Source organism: Sphaerodactylus townsendi, linkage group LG04, assembly GCF_021028975.2.
Source record: "Sphaerodactylus townsendi isolate TG3544 linkage group LG04, MPM_Stown_v2.3, whole genome shotgun sequence".
Classification (NCBI taxonomy): Eukaryota; Metazoa; Chordata; class Lepidosauria; order Squamata; family Sphaerodactylidae; genus Sphaerodactylus; species Sphaerodactylus townsendi.
The window spans coordinates 91,639,395-91,660,218 of record NC_059428.1 but is presented as its reverse complement, the minus strand read 5'-3'; the positions used below and the strand labels follow the sequence as shown (position 1 = coordinate 91,660,218).

The following is a 20,824-nucleotide window of genomic DNA, read 5'->3' as shown; positions in this document are numbered from 1 at the left end:
AAGGGCAACGTTAACAGAATTTGGACAGAGCAGATTCTGTGTAAAAGGAAGCTTGAGGCAAGAAAGATTACCGATAACTTGGCTTGCATAGTTTTTTATGCAATAAAGAAGCTTCCTATAAAAGACAGAACAATGCAAAAAAATCTCCTTTTTTATGTTCATGAGAGGGTTTTCTTAGTTTGTTCCATTTCCATAGTGTAGGGCAATGTTAACCCTTAAGAATTCTTGAGTTTAGGATGATCAGGATTCAACAGAGCAATCCTGGACACAAGCAGTCCATGGGTTTCATTTTAAAAAACACCATATACAAAGAGGAAGGGGCATGATTTTCACTTTGTACCTCCACTTTTAAACTCTTTTCTCATGCTGCTCATTTACCCTTCTTTGCATGGAGTTATATAGGATCCAACCCACTGGGTGTAATTCTGCTTAAAATGATACCTGCAAACTCTGTGATCTGAGCTTTTACTGATGTTTCCCCATGGGGTAAATCATCTTACCCAGTGTCATTTAGCTATCTGATACTCTGGGATTTCAGACATCTAGGGCAACAAGTTTTTATTTTTCCCAGCATGCTGAGAAATAACTTTCACTGAACTCAACAAAACTTGAATAATCTTGTTTAGAGTCAAGTTGTAAGAAATATATATAATCTGTATATTTGACACCTCTACTAATATTTATGTTGACATGTTTAATAATCTCTATTTCCTTCTTTAGTTCAACGCACTCTTCTGCAGAAATCATAATGGAATTTAAAGAAAAGACCAGCAAAACTGGATAGATACACATGTTCCCTGACAAGTACCACATCGTGCCAACAGCAAAACACAAAGCTGTCAAAGAGACTAAATAATTGTGTTGAAATGTTTTTGAGAAGCAGCAGAATGCTTTAATAAATCAAAATACTTGTGTCACCTGTGGCAAACTCTGAAGCAACAGTGTTGCTGATAAGTGGCTTTAAAACCTTTTTGTTGAAACAGCTGACTTTTGTTAGAAGTCATCTCTCATGTAAAGGTGAGGTGATTTTAAGTTGTCTTTTGATTTTTCTCTTGCCATCATTTGACAGGTCTAGTGAATACAATCCTATATGGAGTTATTCCAGTCTGTTTCAATGAGCTTAGGTTGGACTAACTCACATTGGATTGTGCTGTATATGTTGCAAGGACTCTTAGTGATGTAGTGTGTGTCTGCAGGCACCCTGCACAGAAACACATTGCATCCCTGGTAGAGTAAGATCCTCTTGTCAGTAAAGTCTGATCCACCCAAGTGCTCTCTACAATGTTGGTGTCCTCAAGTGCATTGCTTTACTTTTCCCCATTGGTCAAAATGCTTGGAAATGTCATTTCAAGATGAAAGAGGAACTTTTTCCTTGTCCCCAGATGTCCAAATAAACCCCGTTCATTGGAAATCAATCCAACTTTGCATGGCCAAATTCCAGGTTCTGTTTCTTGGTCATAGTAGAGGCTGATAGAATGGGAATGGGTTTTTAAATCTAGGTGTTTGATCTGCATAAAGTCAGTAAACCACCTTCTGGTTTTAAAGCCATGGACTTTTGTCTTCCTATACAATACATAGAAAGTGGAGAAGCAGTGGCGTAGTGGTTAAGAGCAGGTGTACTCTGATCTGGAGGAACCGGGTTTGATTCCTTCTCTGCCGCCTGAGCTGTGGAGTCTTATCTGGGGAATTCAGATTAGCCTGTACATTCCAACACACGCCAGCTGAGTGACCTTGGGCTAGTCACAGTTCTTCTGAACTCTCTCAGCCCCACCTACCTCACAGGGTGTTTGTTGTGAGGGGGGAAGGGTAAGGAGTTTTTAAGCCTCTCTGAGTCTCCTTACAGGAGAGAAAGGGGGGATATAAATCCAACTCCTCCTCCTCCTCCTCTTCTTCTTCTTCTTCTATTCATTTCATATTGCCTCAATACTAATCACTCTGAAAAGATTTTTTCTTAATAATCTTGTGTGGTATTTGTTGCACGTAGAATGCAAATATAATAATTCAGAATGAAATGTATGCATCTCACCTAAAATGCTGCTTCTCCTCTCCCTTCCCAGCTATTCACAGTGGCAAATTAAGAACAAACTAAAGACTCAAGCAGCCACTGCTCCTGAGGCTGTATCATGTGGGAATACCAAAATTCATTTGGTGCATGCAGTCCTTCCTTGGAACTGTCTGACATCTTGTGCCTCTGCTATAGGATGTGCCTCATTATTCACAAGTGATCTGCCAACTCTGTTTTGTATTTCCCCCAAATTTGATATTCTTATGACTTTTTAGTTTTATTAACTATTTGTTCAAAAATATTATTTCTGTAATAGAACTTTTATGCCCAGTCGCAGGTGCCTTATATGATTCATCCTAAAGAATTGTTTAGGATAAGTAATTACTAGCCAACAATTGACCAGAATAGTGTGAGTGAGTGCTCCATATTGGTTTGTTTAATGAGGAGGAATACTTTGAAATGGTAACTGAGAGTAATATAGTGGACTATTTTCACTGGGTGAAATTGTGCTTAAAAGTATGCCTGCTTTTATACTTTGAAATTTAGCATTAGCTATGCAATTTAAATTGAACAAATTCTAGAATATGATTAAAATTTCTATATGTGCATTCTTTGGGAGAAAACTAATATTGGGTGGCAATTTTTTTAAAAGAGAAAAGGCTACATGTGACAAATGTATAATTTCCCCATTTTTAATGATCAGGAAGAAGTTAGGGCCACACCCACTAGAAGCAAGCCAAAGAAAATAATCAAGGTGTTGAATAATTCCTCTATTGTTAATTCCTGATCCTGACATGTTTCACCTGTGTCTTCATCAGGGGATCCATTATAATCAGGGAAAATACACTCATAGAATAAAAACAAGTCATAAAATCTATGTAAAAAGACAGTTCATTTAGAGTAATTTTAAAACATTTTCGGTTAAAAATCTTAGAAACCTACAACCTGAAAAAATCTTTAAAAACACATTTTAAAAAGTCAGGAAGAAGCCAGGGTCACACCATAACAGCAAACAAAGGTAAAGAATCAAGGTACTGAAACCTTTATTCTTTTCTTCTGTTTTCTCTTTCCAATAATTTATCAGTACAGTAAACCAAATACCATTTGGCTATCACATTATAAAGTGACCTAGTATCTAAGTTCCACTCTAAATATGTGTCTTACAGTGTGATCCTATGCAGAGTTACTCAGACAGCCCATTAATTTCAAAGGGGTTAGACTGAGAATGATGGTGCATAGGATTCTGGTGTTGTGACTCCATTAATATTATTTTAGCATGAAGCAAAGTTTACAAGCTGGCTGATGGCAAAGAGCTTTTGTTTTGTGGTAATGTTTTGTTTTTAATTGTGAAATTCAATTTGTTAACCAAGAGCAATGCCTTAACTTTTTTTAAACTGAATACTCGAATTCCATTGATTCTGAAGTTGTTATCATGTCCTTATTATGAAGCAGAACTAGTCCAAAACACATTCACTTGTACACTGTCATGGAAGCAATAAGAAATCCTACGTGTAAGTGGCTAAGAATAAGAAAAGGTGATCATGAATGCCATGCTGAATTTTTTGGAGGAAGGACAGGTGATATTTAAACTCCATGGAATTTACTTTTCTATAAACCTGCTTATGGTTGAGATGACTAGCACTAAGCTAATCACAGACATTGTCTACACTCATCCCACTGGTATTTCATGTGTACTGTTTTTTGCTAAAACAGCTTATAGATTAATAGCTGTTTGGATGGTTATACTTTCAAATGAAGCTATGGATCTTTGGATTGTGACAACTTCTGAGAACTGGTAATCAAGAAAGAATTGTGATTTTCTTTTTTTTAAATAAACCAATATTTTAAAACCCTATTTTTTGTTTGAATGTTTTAAAAATATTTTTCAACTACAGACTATCTGAAATGAAATGCATTAGAAAAGGATTTGAAGTACAGTCAGTGGGTTGTGAGTTATACGGGTGTGGTGGGTTGTTTTGTTTTTTTGTAGTTTCTGTGACTTCACCAAATGCTGCCTACTAGGTGATTTTAGCACTTATGGCTGGGAATGCAAGTTTGACACGGCAAAACAAAAGTCAGGTCTCAAATTCTTAGAATGCTAAATAAAATATTTGCTTATACAGTGAGATTGTGACAGGCTGGACTACAAGTGTGTAATTAACTTGTGGGCAGAATCTTTGCCAGCTTAAGTGTTACTGTGCCCTCCTAAACAAGTTACTTTCTTCTAAGTCCACTGAAGTGAAAAAGGGTGTAACAGCTGTAAGCTTGCCCTGTTTAGGGCTCAGATACACAATCTTGTCTGGGTAGATGTAACCTCATCATACAATCAGTCTGACAGAGTTTTGCCCTGTATTCTGTTTCTTTTATTCTTCCAAATCTATGGCCTTTCATTTCTTCTCACCTTAGGGTCTAATTCTGATTATATTGATCTACAGTTATATTGATTGTTTATTCCATAAGCTGTACTTGTTTCCTGTTTTATCAGCAATTCATACAATATCGATGCTATATCCTATCAACCATATTTGTTATATGAAAAATGCACACTACATAGAAAAAAAATCCGCTTGACTCTTAATGTATTTGTCATAAAAATGAACTGCTGTCAACTTATAAAATTTCACATTCAATAAAAACTTCTGGACTTTCAACATACCATAAGTTTAGAACTTTCCAAGTCCACTTGGACACAGTCACTTCCCATAATGACTGCTTAGTATGCTTCACAATTCAGTTTATCATCCCAGTTCATAGTGGTTCAAATGCTATGCTGCAGCTAAAATCAGCTGATATAAACAGCATAAAAATGGGCCATAAAAACAATGGACAGGAAAGAACCCAAAAAAGGGAGGTATGGAGAAAGGAATTCTGAGCCAGTGAAGTTTATAGAAGAATATGCAATGCTGAATATGTACCGATATATAATCTTTAAAAAAGAGAACACCACAAAGACAGGATAGCATGGTGCAAAACATGTCTGTCAGGCACAGAATTAAGGTATTATGCTCTCTAATTGCTTATACTGAAGAATCACGTCACTTACTGCAGGAAGAAATTCTCATCCACATCATTAGCCAGCCTAAATAGGGCTGCCAGGTCTCCCAATTTAAGAGTTTGCAGCAACCGCAATGCCTACTTCCCAGCAGCAGGACAGTTCTAGATTAGTGCCTGTTATGAGAGGAGGATAGTTAAAAAGTAATGCATGGCAGTACTTGGGGGCAGTTTCCCTTGACTCAAGCCTGAATGTAACTTGGTTTAAACATGGAAAATGGTACACAATAACCTAGAGCATCAACTGATTAATATTCAGAAAAGAAGCTGCTCCCCGGGGATCATTGCGTTTATGGGGCCGAGGGTGAGGCTGTGGGGTGGGTAGGAATAGTGCAGGGTTGTGTGGCTGCAGGGGCTGAAGGCTGGTGCCTGCTTGGCACACGTGAGAGGTGTGGCCACAGAGTTGGACAACCACCCCCTCAGTTATTTAGCCGGGCCAACGCCCAGACCCACCATTCACTCAGAGCAGCTTTTGCCACACATGGGAGATACCATGCCTTTGGACCTATCTACCCAATTTGGGGGTCCCTATAAGGGGTCTTGAGAATGGGGGTCATTTAACTGTATGTCAAGCTAGGGGGCTCCAGGCTGGCTCTCACCACCTGATGGCAGGGCACTCAGGTATCCACTCGTGCCTGCATGGATCTTAGCTTGCCATTTGTGGTTTTCTCCCAGGAAAACATCAGTCAGCATGTGATGTGGGGGTCCTGAAGCAGGCACGTAACAAGGTCCAGAGGCATGAAGCATAGTCAGTAAGGTAGTACAAAGTCAAGCACAGTTATGTCAGAGTCCAAGGTGTCGATGCAGAAGAGGGCAGTCCAAATTGTGAGGGTCAGTCCAAGAAGGCAAGATACCAGGAATCCCAAGTACAACATAAAAACATGGCCAGTACTCAGGGTAGTGGTGACTAATTGCTCCCACAACAGCCAGATCTAATTGCTTAAATAGGCCATTGTCTTGCTAGGACAGCAGAGCCGGTTGTTGCTAATTAGGCTGTTCTAACATTCCAAGCCAGGTGGCATGCATCAGCCTCACTTGTCCTCACTGTTGCTGTCCAGAAGTGATCTACGTTGGCCTCGCAGTTGGGCAATATGTAATCTTTCTTGCTTCTCTAGTTAAAGCCACTTCCATCCTGGAGAGAAGTGAGTAGTGGAGTGCCATAGGGTTCTGTCCTGGGCCCAGTGCTATTCAATATTTTTATCAATGACTTGGATAATGAAATAGAGGGCATAATCAAATTTGCAGATGGTACCAAATTAGGAGGGGGCGCTAATACCCTGGAGGACGGGCAGGATTCATCTGGACAAATTAGGGAGCTGGGCCAAAACTAACAAAATGAATTTCAACAAAGATAATTGTAAGATTCTACACTTAGGTAGAAAAAATGAAATGCACAAATATAGGATGGGTGACACCTGGGAGTCTAAGTAGACCACAAACTGAACATGAGTCAGCAGTGTGATGCGGCAGCCAAGAAAGCTAATGCAATTCTGGGATGCATCAATAAAAGTATAGTGTGTAGATTCAGGGAAGTAATTGTACCACTCTACTCTGCATTGATCAGACCTCACCTAGTACTGTGTTCAGTTTTGGGCACCACAATTCAAGAAGGATATTGATACGTTGGAACGTGTCCAGAGCAGGGCAACCAAAATGGTAAAAGGTCTGGAGTCCATGCCCTACGAAGAGAGGCTTAGGGAGCTGGGGATGTTTAGTTTGGAGAAGCAAAGGTTAACGGGGAAACATATAGCTATGTTTAAATATTTGAAGGAATGCCATGTCTGCTCCAGAATGCAAACTTCTCCTCCACGTGGACTATCTCATTCACTCTTACAAAATGTCTATGTCTTAGAAGCCTCACCAGTTCAAGCTGAAAGCAACTCCTCAAAAGACACTGCCTCAACTCACTCAGGGTATACTTCCTCTCCCCTCTGTAATGTAACAGCTCACAAGAACTCTGCACAAAAATCTACTTTCTTTGGAATGCATCATTTTTAGACCTTCCATTTTAAAAGGTAGCACTGATCCATGCCTAATACAGAAAACAACTGATCTAGAGAAAAGTTGTAGTTAACTAGCATTTGAGTTAACTTTTGAATTTTAAGAAAAGTTTATATTGCATTACACAACCTACAGATCTCCGCTGAGGGCAGGTTTGGCAGTTGTTAGTCTGTACAAACGTTAGACACCCTGTCTTTTTTAATTCCAGACAGGAAATCCAATAAGAACTCCACAACAGGTCCTTAGTCTCCAACCAGTAAAGATGTGTACAATAGCTCTCAGGTAGCTCTACATCACACAGATGGAAAGAAATCTGTTGTGGATTAAGGTAAAGCAAGTTTATGCCACACCCAACTTGACTTGGTAGTCATAAGATAATTATTTTGAATGGCTGCAGGGTGTCTTCTGTGTGGGAGGATAAATGGGTTAGAAGACGTATTGGTGGATTTTTTTTTTCCTGGCAGTGATGCAAACAGTTTTGCCCTCCCCTTTTCTTAACCTACATGCCTTTTGCTGATAGGTTAATAAGGAATATGTGAATGTGTGGGTGTTTTGTGACAGAGCCAAAGGTCTATCTCGGAAAATTTGTTACTGGATTTTGACTTTCCTCATCAAATCTTTTCTTGTTTGAATGATATGGATTCTTCAAACAATCGCAGACTGGACATAGCATGTGGTTGAATGAGAAATTATAGTGTTACCTGCTTAGTCATTTTATTAAAACTGACGCTTGGAAAGAATCAGCAGTGGTTTAAACACCTTTGTCAGACAAAGTCTCTGAGAGAGTGAAAGACGGCATCATGGTGAAGTTAACTGTGGCTCTTTTGTGTGCAGGTTGTTTTCTGCTCCATGTGTCAGGTAAGAAGCTATTGAACACTGTTCATGGTGGGTTGTGGGATTAATTGAAAAGTTTAATCCTATTGTAATGATTTTTTTAATGATTTGTGTCACCGTTTTCAAAGTTTGAGTTCTAAAATGAAAGGTAGCTGACTCAGGCTTGGTACAAAGCCTTGCTCTCTGGTTCCAGATATTTGTGAGCAGGCTGTTACTCAGTACTGAGGTGAACCTGATGCATGGTCAGAGATACTCTGAGATTACTATTTATTTACTATTTATTTACAAAATGCGTGTCCCACTTTTACGCCCGATCAGGCCCACCAAGGTTGCTAACTGTTAAAAACAGAACAGTATAAATAGAGTTCATAAAGCTAGTTAAAGAAAAAGATGCTGTTGAGTCACTACCAAGCCATGGTGACCTTATCGATGGGTTCCAGGCAAGAGAACAGCAGAGGGGGGTTGTCATTCCCTTCCTCCACATAGCAACTTCAGCCTTCTTAAATAGGTGTAAGCTCCAGAATTCTTGTCAAATAAGTAAAGTCTTATGAAGGGGAGCCATCTTACATTTTAAATCAAAACAATATGATTCAGGTGAGTTAAAAGAATATGGTGGAGTTTAATTTCATTTTTTTATGTGGTAGGTTTTTATATCTTGCTCTGTTCTCTAAAATAATAAATAATAAAAATTGGAATTCTACAAAAAGGAGATTATCCAGGACACCAGGCTCCAGGCATAGCTTCAGCTGTTCCATTACCAGACGTATAAGAGAAAGGAATCATGGGTGTCTGCTCTAGCCTGCTAAGGGTGCTCCATGCATCCACTGGGTTCTGAACTGCTTCCTGTACAACTGGCTACTTTATGTACACAGCTTTTTCACATAGTTTATACAGTTTTTGTGTATGTTGGAATTTTGGTCGTTACAGAAACTATTTTTCATATTTGTTTTGGCTGAAACTAACACTACACAATAAAACCAACTAATTGTCACTTTTTCAGTGAATAAAAAGGAATTTTCCTGTGTTAGGGGTTTTTTAGAAGTCAAATTGTGAAACAACATCCAGGTACATAAAGGAACCAAGATGAAATTCTATTATTCTTTCATGGAAACCAGTAGTAAAATACTGCCAATATACACTGTATGTATCACTTTTGCAAGGAGCATATATAAAACTTGCTACTCCATATACCAGACTGCCTGGGTATGTGGAGATTAAATGCCTCAAGAGCCAACTCCCAGCATGTTTTCCCAAACAAGAAATTCCACATACCAGGTTTAATGAGTCTGTGCCGATTATCCTTCTTTGCCATACTTGAATAAACACTCTTCTTTATGCTATAGTGTCAGTCATTTAGTGAATTCTTCTTTTGTTATATGAAAAGCTGTCAAGTTTGACTGGATCACATGTTTTGTCAAATATTACGAGGGGGAAAGGGATTCTTTTTTTGGAAAAATAATATTATTTATAGGCATTACATTAATCTAAAAATCTATGAAGACTAATCTAAGAATCTAATCTAAGAATCTAAGAAAGGCCATTGCAGGGAGAAATGCTTACTCCCACACCCCTTGCTAGGGTTCATTGCATCTCCCCTGCAATGAGCTTTGGGGCTAGTATATCATATCACACCAAGGAGTATTCCTGCCGTACTTCTCTGAAACCATACTAGCCCTGTGGTTCTGGTCCGAGGCATCAGTTCAGTGTTGGAAGGAACATTTCCTCCATGACTGAACTGATGCCTCAAGGTAGTCACTCAATTTAGTGTAAATGAAATGCTTTGTGCATACTGCAGTTGACAAAGAAGTAAATACCTGCTATTGGTGCTAATCGGCTCAGCTATGATAGATAAAAATAAAAGATGACACAGCAAGATAAAAATAAAAAATAAAAGATGACACAGCTAATAGGAAGGATAGTTTACATAAACTTTCTTCAGAGGATCTGTATCAGTCAATGGGTGAGTTATCAGAACCCACTAAACATAATAAGTGCATAGAACAACTTTGTTTAAGATGAAAATGCTCACCAGATGACTACTTTGAGGGAAAATGACAGTAGCGTTTAAGTAGCCTTGCCTGACACTTTTACTTAAACTGGCATAACAGCTTTCCTTTCTACTTTGACTATGGCCCTTTCCGCACGGGCCTCCAGGCGCCCTCACACCGGCAAGAATTCTGCCTAAGCCCACGCTGCCCTCCAACCTCCAGGGGTTGGAGGACAGCATGGGCGGGGCTTAGGAGGACAGCAGGGCGACGACGGCGACGAGGTAAGTAAGAGAGGGACGGGGGAAACAGCGTGTTCCTGGCGGTGCTGCTCGCACCGCGCCGCCGAGAACACGCTGTTCACTCAGAAACCACCCTTTAAACGGGGGTTTTTGAGGACGGCCTGAGGGACGGCATTTTTGCTGTCCCCAGGCTGCCGTTTTTGGCCCGTGCGGAAAGGGCCTATGTGTGACTATCCAGAAGAACTGAATGATGATCTGCTTTTTAATGCTTCAAAGTTTCCCTGCCTGTTTGCCATTAGAAAGAAACCACCCTACCAGATTTCTAGAACAATGACTCTTTAGAACACAATTTAAATTATCAATTTATCTAATTCTCAATATGGTGTTTTCTGAGGATACTTACCTCCAGTCATGAACAGACAAGACAGCTCTTTCAATGAAATTGAGAACTTTTCATTAAATTGAGAAATGTTCTTGTGTCTTTGAGAAAGGAAATCTCAGAGGCCATTGTGGGGATTGCTTGGCAGCTACAACAATGTTGCCAGCCTGAAACACTTGGTTTCTGTCAGCTGATAGAAGGGGAAGACTCCTTTCCAGAGCTACCGTATTTTGATCTCCCAGTCTACTCCTGTTCCCTCTCCTAGATGGAGGACACATCAGCACTGGCCAGCAACCATTGGTGCTATGCAATTTGTATGACTGACCCAGGTCCGGAGTAGCTACCAGACAACTTTATGCCACCCAACTTATCTGGGTTCAGTGGCAGCCTCCACACAACCTGCAGGACTTGTCTAGGCCTGACAGCAGCCACCACACAAAACTCACCTGAAAAACTTTCTACCACATGACTTTGGCAACTTGGGCAGACTTTGTGCAGGGAACAGCTGACGGGAGGAAGGAAAGAAAAAGTACACAGAGCCAGTGGAGTGGAGTGGCCAGAGTGTCAGACTAGCATCTGGGAGGTCCACATCCAAACTCATACTCTGCAGTGGAAACTTGACCAATTACCATATCTCATTGTCTCTCAGCCTGATCTACCGCACAGGATTGTTGAAGGATAAAGCAAAGGAGAGAATGCTGTAAACTGTATTGCACCCTCATTGGGACAGAATGGTGGAGCATAAATGAAGTAAATAAATCATAAAGCTGAAAACTGGGAGGGCAGATTAAACAAGGTTGATTGGTGGGTGGGAAGCAGAGAAGGAAGTGGGGGGGGGGAGAGTTTATGGGGACTGCCAGGAGAAAGGAAAAAGGAGAAGAGTTTGGTTTAATACCCTGCTTTTCTCAACCGTAAGAGTCTCAAAGTGGCTTACAAACTCCTTCCCTTCCTCATCCCACAATAGACACCTTGTAAAGTAGGTGGGGCTGAGGGAGTTCTGAGAGAACTATGATTAGCCCAAGGTCACCCAGCAAGCTTCATGTGGACAAAGTGTGGGGAAGCAAACCTGGTTCTCCAGATCACAGTCTACCTGCTCTTAACCACTACACCACACTGGCACTGTGGCGGAAAGCCTGTACAGAAAAATGAAGTGACCCCCCACCCCACCCCACAAGTCCTTTCCTTGTTTATCATTTTTTTTCAGAGCATCCTCATACAAATATAAGTAACACATCACTATTTCAATCGTAGAAAGGGGTTCCACAGGGAATTGTTTTTAATAGAAAAAAGGTTCTGTTTACTGATCTGTTCTCGTGGTTGGCTAAGTCTTCAGGTATCATCTGTCTCCTTTAGTGTAATTTGTGTTGACATTGGAGCAGGCCCTGAGGTACTTTATATATTGTTTCAGCAATCAAACAAGCTTGGTATACAGACCTAGTGTTAGAATTTCAATAGGCAGATTCAGAGGCAGAATTAAAGATATGTAAACATGATGGATTATTGTTGTGTTAGTGTTGGTAATGTTTATGGTATTATGACATGTCACAGTTACATATTAAGACCTTGGTTCAGTATTTTCAATCTTAGCACATTTTTTTTCCACAATTGGGGAATTATGCTTTTACCATATGTGCGTTGTGCTGTGGCGGGTTATCCTATACCCCTCCCAGAAAACATTGATTTTCCACATAACATCTTGCCTGTTCTTAGGCATCAGTCATTAACAAAGCTTAGAAGAATAATTGCAAATACAAGTTTGTCAACATTTGGGAGATACCCATTTCTGTCACATGGGAAGATCTGACATTGAGCACTGAATTCTGAATACCAATTCAGAAGAAATTGTCCTGAAATAGAAATGGTTAAGAAAAGTCTTGGTGGTTTTTCTGCATCAAAACTGTCTATCCTGATAGGCTCTAACATTTTTGGAAAATGTACATACCTTTTAATTTTAGTGGGATTTTTCGAAAGTGTCTGGTTCTGGGTCAGCAACAATGCTAAAAGGAAGCCTGAATGTGTGTATGTATAAGACTGCGCATTAATCAATTTTCTACTGCTGCTCTTCTATTATCACCAAAAGTTCAATTATGTTGTTCTAAAAACATATAAAGAGACAAGGTATTTTGTCATCTGTAATGGCTCATTTTCTTGAATAACTCTGTAATAGATGGACTACAAATTGAATACAGTACTAGAAAGAAAAATATATGATGATTTCATTATTTCTTATTATTTCATTATTGATCCTACCTTTCACACTTCCTAATTCACTAAAGATCTGTAGCCATAGAGTTGTCTGACTGATCTTCACAGTAAAATTAGCCTGTTTCCACTATGCATATTGCCCTTGCCTGCTTCTCCATGACTTCATACTTCTTCTGCCTTCTCTATCAACAGAATAGACCAATAGATTTCTCTCTTTTATTTACTTTTCCATTCTTTTCCCAGCTTCCTTCTTTCTTCAACCATCTTCCCCATGTCTCCTTTCTGTATATCCTCCAACTGACCCCTTTCTTCTGGTTTTATTGTGAATTCTGTCTCCTTTCATTAAGCTATTGGATACTGTGTTCTTTACCCTTCAACCTCCTTTGTCTCAGATGTCTCTTCTCTCCATTCAAAAGCACATAGCCCTTACAAAAGCACAACATTAGTAATGCTATATCACATCAACCAGACTGCTTCTGGAGGGCCTATAAACAGTGTAGAGACCAACACGTTCCCTGCTGCCTCTGAAATGGAGGCAACAGAGCAGCAGCGTTGATCTTTTTGCCATCCTTGTAGGCTTATTTACAGCATGTAATTGATGTATGAAATAGGAACTTTGGTATGATCTAATATTACTGTTCCTATGTTCTATGGGGACACAGTCAGGTTTTAGTTTGTTATATCACTAATTTTTACAACAATCTTTGGACATAGGTTAAGGCAGGAGATACTAGTTTGCTCAAAACTATCCAATAGGTGAGCAAACCTACACTTAACATCTCATATTTTGATTTTCATTAATCGCCCCCAGACCCTTCTCCCTCCCCCCCCCCACCCCGCGGCACCCCCCCCATTCCCACACTTACCTAAGTTCCTTTCCTTTTTGAGAACTTTTTCAGGCTGCAAAAGGCCTGTTCACAGTAAAAATGGCCTGAAGAACTACAGGGGCTCACAAGGTTTCCTGGGAAGTATAGTTCCCATCAGGCCGTTTTTACTGAGAACAGGCCATTTGCAGCCTGAAAAAGGAAAGGAACTAAGATAAGTGTGGTAAGGGGGGCACCGCGGGGTGTGTGTGTGTAAAATATAAAATGTGCACCAGGCACAGTTTGGCCCAGCTACGCCTCTGCTTGGATCTGGAAGGTTTTGACAGGAGATTTGTATGGCATGGATATTTGTGGGAAATAATGGATAAGAGGAAAGGGATAAAGATAAAATGCATAAAGACCTTTGTGATCATTAAGTTAAAAGGAGTCTTCTTTGGATACGATCAAAATATAGGTTTATAGCAAATTACAGTAAACCAATTACTAAGATGCTACTGAAGATGAGGTGGTTAAGTATGTTATGATGAAATTGGATAGAAATGTTCGTAGAAATATACAGATGGAAAAGTGGGAGGAACTGTGGAAGAAAGATTTGCCACATAATTCAGGAGGTGGGATCAGTACAGGCTTACACCGGCACCCCTCTGAAGGGGCGGGGGGCACGTTTACACCTGGAAGTCATTGTAGGGTGTGTAATGGGGTATATGTAATTAGGTTTTTTTGTTGCTGTTGTTGGTGTCTGTATATGTATTTGTTTTTTCATGTGAGAAAAAAATGAAAAAGAAATATTTTACATGGATTACTGACTTCATGTGAATGTTCATGTTCCTACCATTTTTTTTTTGCCATCAAGTCACTGCTGACTTACGGTGACCACCTAGGATTTTCAAGGCAAGATATTTTCAGAGGTGATTTGCCATTGCCTGCCTCCGCATCATGACCTTGGTATTCCTTGGAGGTTGCCCATTCAAATACTTGCCAGGGCCAACCTTGCTTATCTAGATCTGACAAGATCAGGCTGGCCTGGGCTATCCAGGTCAAGGCATGCTTTTTCCACAGCATCCAGAAACATGAAGCAAGAACTCAGCATATGATTTTTAAATAGTTTTTAAATATTATATACTCACAACATAATGCTCATTAAGGCAGGACAATGCTAATCAAAGCAACACAGACAGTCTTTATTTATTTTAAAAAATTGTATTGGCAGATCTCTTTACTGTTTTCCCCAAGTAGCAAGCAAAATTTCTTGGCACACTGAACTCAGAACATGATGACAATGATTAATGTGGTAAGTATTTATAAACAGTGTGGCCAGGATTCAAATAACTACTAAGTATTCCCAAGGTCCTGGGCTTACCCAATGGAATTTTTTTCTTTGTCTAATCCACATTCCATATCACAAGCCACTTATGAACACTGCCTTCATTTCAACAGAGTTACCTTGTGGCATGGAGAATGAGGTTATGGCAGGTAATTCACACTCAAGCTATCACATGAATGTATAATTTGTTTATGGATGGGAGCCATATTGTATAGAGGCAAACAAAAATTATAGGAGAAAGTTAGGACGGCAGGAACAAATCATGTATTCCTAGCAGCACTAGGAAAAACTTTTTCTTTGTTTTCCTTTGGGATTGGTTATACCCCAAGAAGAAGAAGAAGAAGAAGAAGAAGAAGAAGAAGAAGAAGAAGAAGAGGAGGAGGAGGAGGAGGAGGAGGAGGAGGAGTTTGGATTTATATCCCCCCCTTCTCTCCTGCAGGAGACTCAAAGGGGCTTACAATCTCCTTGCCCTTCCCCCCTCACAACAAACACCCTGTGAGGTGGGTGGGGCTGAGAGAGCTCCGAAGAGCTGTGACTAGCCCAAGGTCACCCAGCTGGCGTGTGTGGGAGTGCACAAGCTAATCTGAATTCCCCAGATAAGCCTCCACAGCTCAAGCGGCTGAGCGGGGAATCGAACCCGGTTCCTCCAGATTAGATACACGAGCTCTTAACCTCCTACGCCACTGCTGCTCCCAAACAAAACACTTTCTGAATAATTCCATTGAAGGTGCTTTCAGAATGTACCCATCAGCATTTCAGAAGTGTACTCAAGTTGGCTTCAAGATTCTAACTCATGTTTCAATAGTTATTTATTTACTGTGTTTAGTGTGGTTTATGAATTAGATTCATAAATGTTATTTTAAGTCAGTTTACCATCAAGTGGCTCAGTAAGCTCAAATAGAGCATATTTTCTGACAAGTCACTTCTGGTGAAGTTTTTAATCACTAAAAGGTTGCATTCTAGCATTTATCAAGGCTGATCAACATGATGCTCTCACTATGTGTGATAAATGTTCTATACCCAGCTGTGCTTTCTTGAAAGATATACAGTATAATCCTAATCAGAGTTACTCCATTCTAATGTTGTTTAGGAATACACAGACATACTTTCACATGGGCACTCAATCCTGGATCTTCCCAATGGTGACTCATAGAAATATGTTCACACTGTGGTGGCAATTCATGTGGCAGTGCTCCAGACACTGCAACTGCTGATGTGGAACATTCAAGGAATATTTGCAAAGACTCCATATGGAAAATATAAAATATACAATAATATCTAAACTATATGTATTTATAAACCCTGATGTTTGTGTTTTTGTGACAGGCCAAGAAGACTTTGACTTGTCAGATGCTTTAGATTCAGGTACGTATAACGATGTTTCATCAAACAATTGGATTCAAATGTAGATATTGGCTTATTCTGTGAATTCCTTAAATGGCTACTGACTGATGACTTGAACAAATGTACAGTGCAATTTTCTTAAGCCAACAGCTCAATAGGAATTAATTTCACAGAGGTCATGACCTTTTTTCTTTCTTTTGTAAAAAGACTTTTTAATTATGTTTAGTAAAACAAACCAAATGACGTTAAAATACATTACTAAACATAAGAACCAGCATATTCACCAATCTCATAATTTCTTCATCAAATAGTTTGTTTTCTGATACATGTTTTAACATGTTAGTCTGTTGGGGGCAGGGAGGGAAGGGAGGAGGGGGCCTAACATCTGGTCATGGCCCACCCACCCTGGGGAGAAGGGGGAGGGAGGGGAAGTTGAAATCAAACAAAATTTGAATTCAGTAGCACCTTTGAGATCTACAACATTTTCTAGAGTATAAGCTTTTGTAAGTGTAAGTCAAAGTGTAATTTATCAGATACAATTACGAATGAATGTCCATCAGTCCCTACATTCAGGTTCCAAGGTGAGGGCCAGATGGAGTCAGGAGGCAGAGGTTCAATGCACAATACAATCCGTTTGATTACATCTATTAATAATTATTCAGGTTCATTAGCTGGAGAGCAACTTTTTCTGTTTTAGATGACAGGGGGTTCTATGACAGGGAGCTTATGTATATTCTATATATGCTCCTCCCTTCCTTTTTTATATTTGAATTTTAAAGAAGAGTTTGTCAGTTCTGGGAAACTACAGAAGATGCCTTCCCAGAGCTGCCAAACTGTTCTTTAAATTCTAAGTTCTAAAGCCAGCTTGGCAATTGGGTGTAAAAGATTTTCAAATGGGACCTCGTGCCATAGTATTCTTCATGGTTCTTTCTTCTGAAAAGCTCTCAAGTACAACCACCTTTTAAAAAAATTAACTGAAATCCAATATTCTGTTTTCAGAATACACATGTACTTCCTTTAGACATGAAACAATGAACCTCTAACATTTAACCATCCTTAAAGTTATAGAACTTGGCTGTCCTTCTTGACTACAGAGATATCCAACATTAATGGCTTATAAATTTTGAAAATGCCTGACAAAACACCTCCTGCTATCACAATACAAACATAGAGGAGTCATTGAGTTCTTGATACTTTAAAGTAAAAAAAAATCAATATTTTAATATATTGTCGAAGGCTTTCACAGTCAGAATCACTGGGGTGCTGTGTGGTTTCCGGGCTGTATGGCCGTGTTCTAGCAGCATTCTCTCCTGATGTTTCTCCTGCATCTGTGGATGGCACTTTCCGAGGATCTGATCTTCAGAGAATCTGAGTCAATATTTTAGCTGGGAAATGTAATATCCAGCCAATATGACCAAAATACTTCCTTTTAAAACTGGAAAGCCACTGTGAGGAAATAGTTGGACTGGGATCTGGAAGACCTGGGTTTAAGTCCCTGTGAAAGTTCTTTGGGTGAGTTTCTGTCACTGCCTAACATACCTCACAGAGCTGCTGTGAGAATCAAATGGAGGAGAGGAGAATCATGTACTTCACTTTGAGCTTATTGGAGACAGAACAGGAGAAACGTGGACTAGATCATAACTGAAAGATGCACTAATTCTGATTTTTTTGTTTCCTCCTTATTTTTGGCTCAGTTACTAAGCAACCTCCTACTACCAAAAAGCCACCAGTAGGTGAGTACCAGACTTCAGTTGTCCAAGTGATACTACATATATCAGTGAATTAAGCTACAATGTGAAGTTCATACATACAAGTTCCAAGCCTATAACTAGAATTTCCCAGTAGTCTTTGGACAGTACTGATATTTGTGGTTAATGCAGATTTTTAAGTTGGGCTTTCAGATTTTCCATTCTGTACTGAATTTTGATATTGACTTTGGAGTGCCATCACCATCTCCAACATAAGCTGCGCCCCTTCTAGCTCATGAGATATAAAATTCTGGAAAAGGTCAAAAAGGATAATTCATGATTGATGATCTGTAGAAGAGAGAAAGATTGTGAGAAAAATTTAATAGCTTTCAGTGGGAAATGAAGCCTGAAAAGCAGTAGTGCTGAATGTTTTGCTCCTTTTCTATAGGACTATATGAGATATCCCCTTTTGCCTTAAACAACAAAAACAACAAATGTTTTTGTTTTGGGATAGTGGCCTAGGACCATGGATAAAAAATAAAAGAAAAAAAGCCCAGGTGAAATGTTTGGGCATATAGCCAAAAAAGCACCTGCTTTTTAGCTAGGTGGCTGGCAGAGGAATCAAATATACCTGTGCCAGGTTCTGAAGTAACAGATGTCCCAAATTTTATTTTGTATGTGTTAACATAAACATGTTAACATCTGGTTAGCCTCAAGGAGACACATCTGGTTAGCCTCAAGGAGACACACATGGTTTGAATTGGGAGAACTGAACTAATTAAGGGAAATAAGACAAATAGCAATTGTGTTCTATCAATATTATAGTACTGATAAGGCATGAAAGGATGTGTCTCTCATGTTTATCAAAAACGTTTTGTGTGGTCTTTGCAAAAGTTTAAGACATCTTAAATACCTAAAAATCATCTTAAAATACCTAAAAATCAAAACATTAAAACACAGCTATATGGGAAAAACATACAGCATTTAACAATAAAATAATATATTTAGGCAGCCTGGCCAATGCAAATCAACAGATGTGCATTTTAAACTGCTCCTAAAAGTAACAAAAGTATCTGTCAGGACTTGAAGTTCTTGTTCATTTTTGGGTTCTCAGTTTACCTAGTAAATGTTTTACTTTTAATATCTCCAACCTTTTTGAACATGTGAACAACTTTATAATTTTGAGAGGGGTTAGTGTACACCAGCCCAAAATGGCTGCCAATGGAGACAGAGCCAAATGCAATACCTCTCTCTGAACTTAGCAAAATAATTGCATGGCAACCTCAGTGAACACATGAAGCTGCCTTATTAAGAATCGGGCATTCATTTGTCCAGGTAAGTATTATCTGTCCATTAGTTGAAAGTCTGAAAGCTGCTGGGCGAACATCATGCCTAAATGAGAGGTTGGGGTCTGCTCTTGAACACTCATCTCCCCTTGTGGAACAACCCAACTCCCCAGATTCTAGAACAAAGCTCCCTCTTTGCTTTACAAAAGTTCATCTCAACAGTTAGTGCAGCCTGAAGGGGGAACCCTACAGAAACTAAGGAAAGCCCGAGTGTTTGCCAGTTCTCATGATCTTCCAGTGGCTTTAACTACTATTGTAAACATGGAAAATAATGGTCCTGCCTGCTTTCTGGAAAGTTCATCTGGAACCACAGGAAGGAGCAGTATTAAGGAACCCACTGGTGCCAAATTAAAGAACGTTGGTTTATATTATATATATTATATATATGATGTGTATGTGTTTGTATGTATGTGTATATATAGAGAAATTGTGTGCATGTGTGTTGTGTGAGAGAGATTGATTCTCCCTGACTTGAACAGCTTTTTGCTTACAACCTGCCAAATGATATATAAAATTTTGGCTAACATAAACATGTTTGCAACTTACATTATGTGTTCACCACATTTGAATAAGAAAAAAAACTCCTGTAGTGATCTCAGGCAGGATGATACCTTATCTAAAGAAAGAAAATGAATGTTGAACTGATGAGAGTAATTATCTGGATATATTTATACTTTATAGGGAATCGCCCTAAACCTCTATATCCAACTCTGAGACCACAGCCAGGAGGCCATGGGAATAGAGGTATGAATTATTTCAATCAATCACTATATTCTACAAAGGTGGTCTTCAATCTAGTGATTTTGAAAACTTTGTTTCCTTTCATAAATTTGTTTTATAAATAACTGGTCAACTATTTCAGTGATCAATATTTTAGCTTTTGAGCAAGTTTGTATGAATGTATAAACTGCGTTAGAGAAATGCCATTAAGATTTTAAAGAAGTTCTGTCATAAATATTTCTGTATTGTAATTCTTATAAATCTTGAAAATGCTGTCAACTGAAAATGCCAATGTATCAATTGGCTGTCAGTCTTAAGATATATTTATGAAGAATTTTCAAGATTTATAAGAATTCACTATTACAACAGGAGATAGAGGAGGTGGGGATTGGGGGGCGGGGGGCAGGGGATGATGTTGAATCAATGGTATAAAATCATTTCTGGTGACAACCTGGAAGTGTCATCACAACAACTTTGTGACACTGACACAAAACCTTTGGATGCAGCAAAACGTGAGTTTGGATGAATCCTAGAAAGGCATATTGTTGACATGTTGCCACTTCTGGGTACTTGCTGGAAATGACATTGTGCTGAAGATGCAATACTGCTTTTACACCTGTTTTCTGCCCACCCCCCTACTGCCCTGAAAATGGAGCAGAAATAGGACAGAAAGGCTTGGAAGTCTCCCTGACAGTAACTGCAAGTAACAGTTGCTTACAACAACAGATCTTCCTTGGCCTCAACTCCACAGCATTCCATTTTGATTACTCTCAAAAAGTGATATCAGAGGTCAGGATACCTTCTTCATGTACAAAATGTCATGTAACAAAGGGAGCCACAGTTAAGAGGCAAAATTGGGTGGCATCATCTCCACTC

At 39.3% G+C, this 20,824-nt stretch overlaps 2 protein-coding genes across 4 annotated transcripts in view; both read left to right on the top strand.

Annotated features, from left to right (window-relative positions):
- The window catches only part of CD99 (CD99 molecule (Xg blood group)), a 37,646-nt gene extending 35,938 nt beyond the window's left edge, over positions 1-1,708 (top strand). Inside the window, exon 9 of the mRNA XM_048495543.1 lies at positions 721-1,708. Within this exon, the coding sequence (XP_048351500.1) occupies positions 721-749 (29 nt within the window). The 3' untranslated portion in view covers positions 750-1,708. The remainder of the gene's footprint in view (positions 1-720) is intronic.
- Positions 1,709-7,597: 5,889 nt separating this feature from the next.
- The window catches only part of XG (Xg glycoprotein (Xg blood group)), a 28,190-nt gene continuing 14,963 nt past the window's right edge, over positions 7,598-20,824 (top strand). For all 3 annotated transcript variants that reach the window (XM_048493629.1, XM_048493630.1, XM_048493627.1), the window contains exons 1-4: positions 7,598-7,915; positions 16,177-16,215; positions 17,889-17,927; positions 19,910-19,972. In XM_048493629.1, coding sequence (XP_048349586.1) covers positions 7,858-7,915; positions 16,177-16,215; positions 17,889-17,927; positions 19,910-19,972 — 199 coding nt within the window. In that variant the 5' untranslated portion in view covers positions 7,598-7,857. The remainder of the gene's footprint in view (positions 7,916-16,176; positions 16,216-17,888; positions 17,928-19,909; positions 19,973-20,824) is intronic.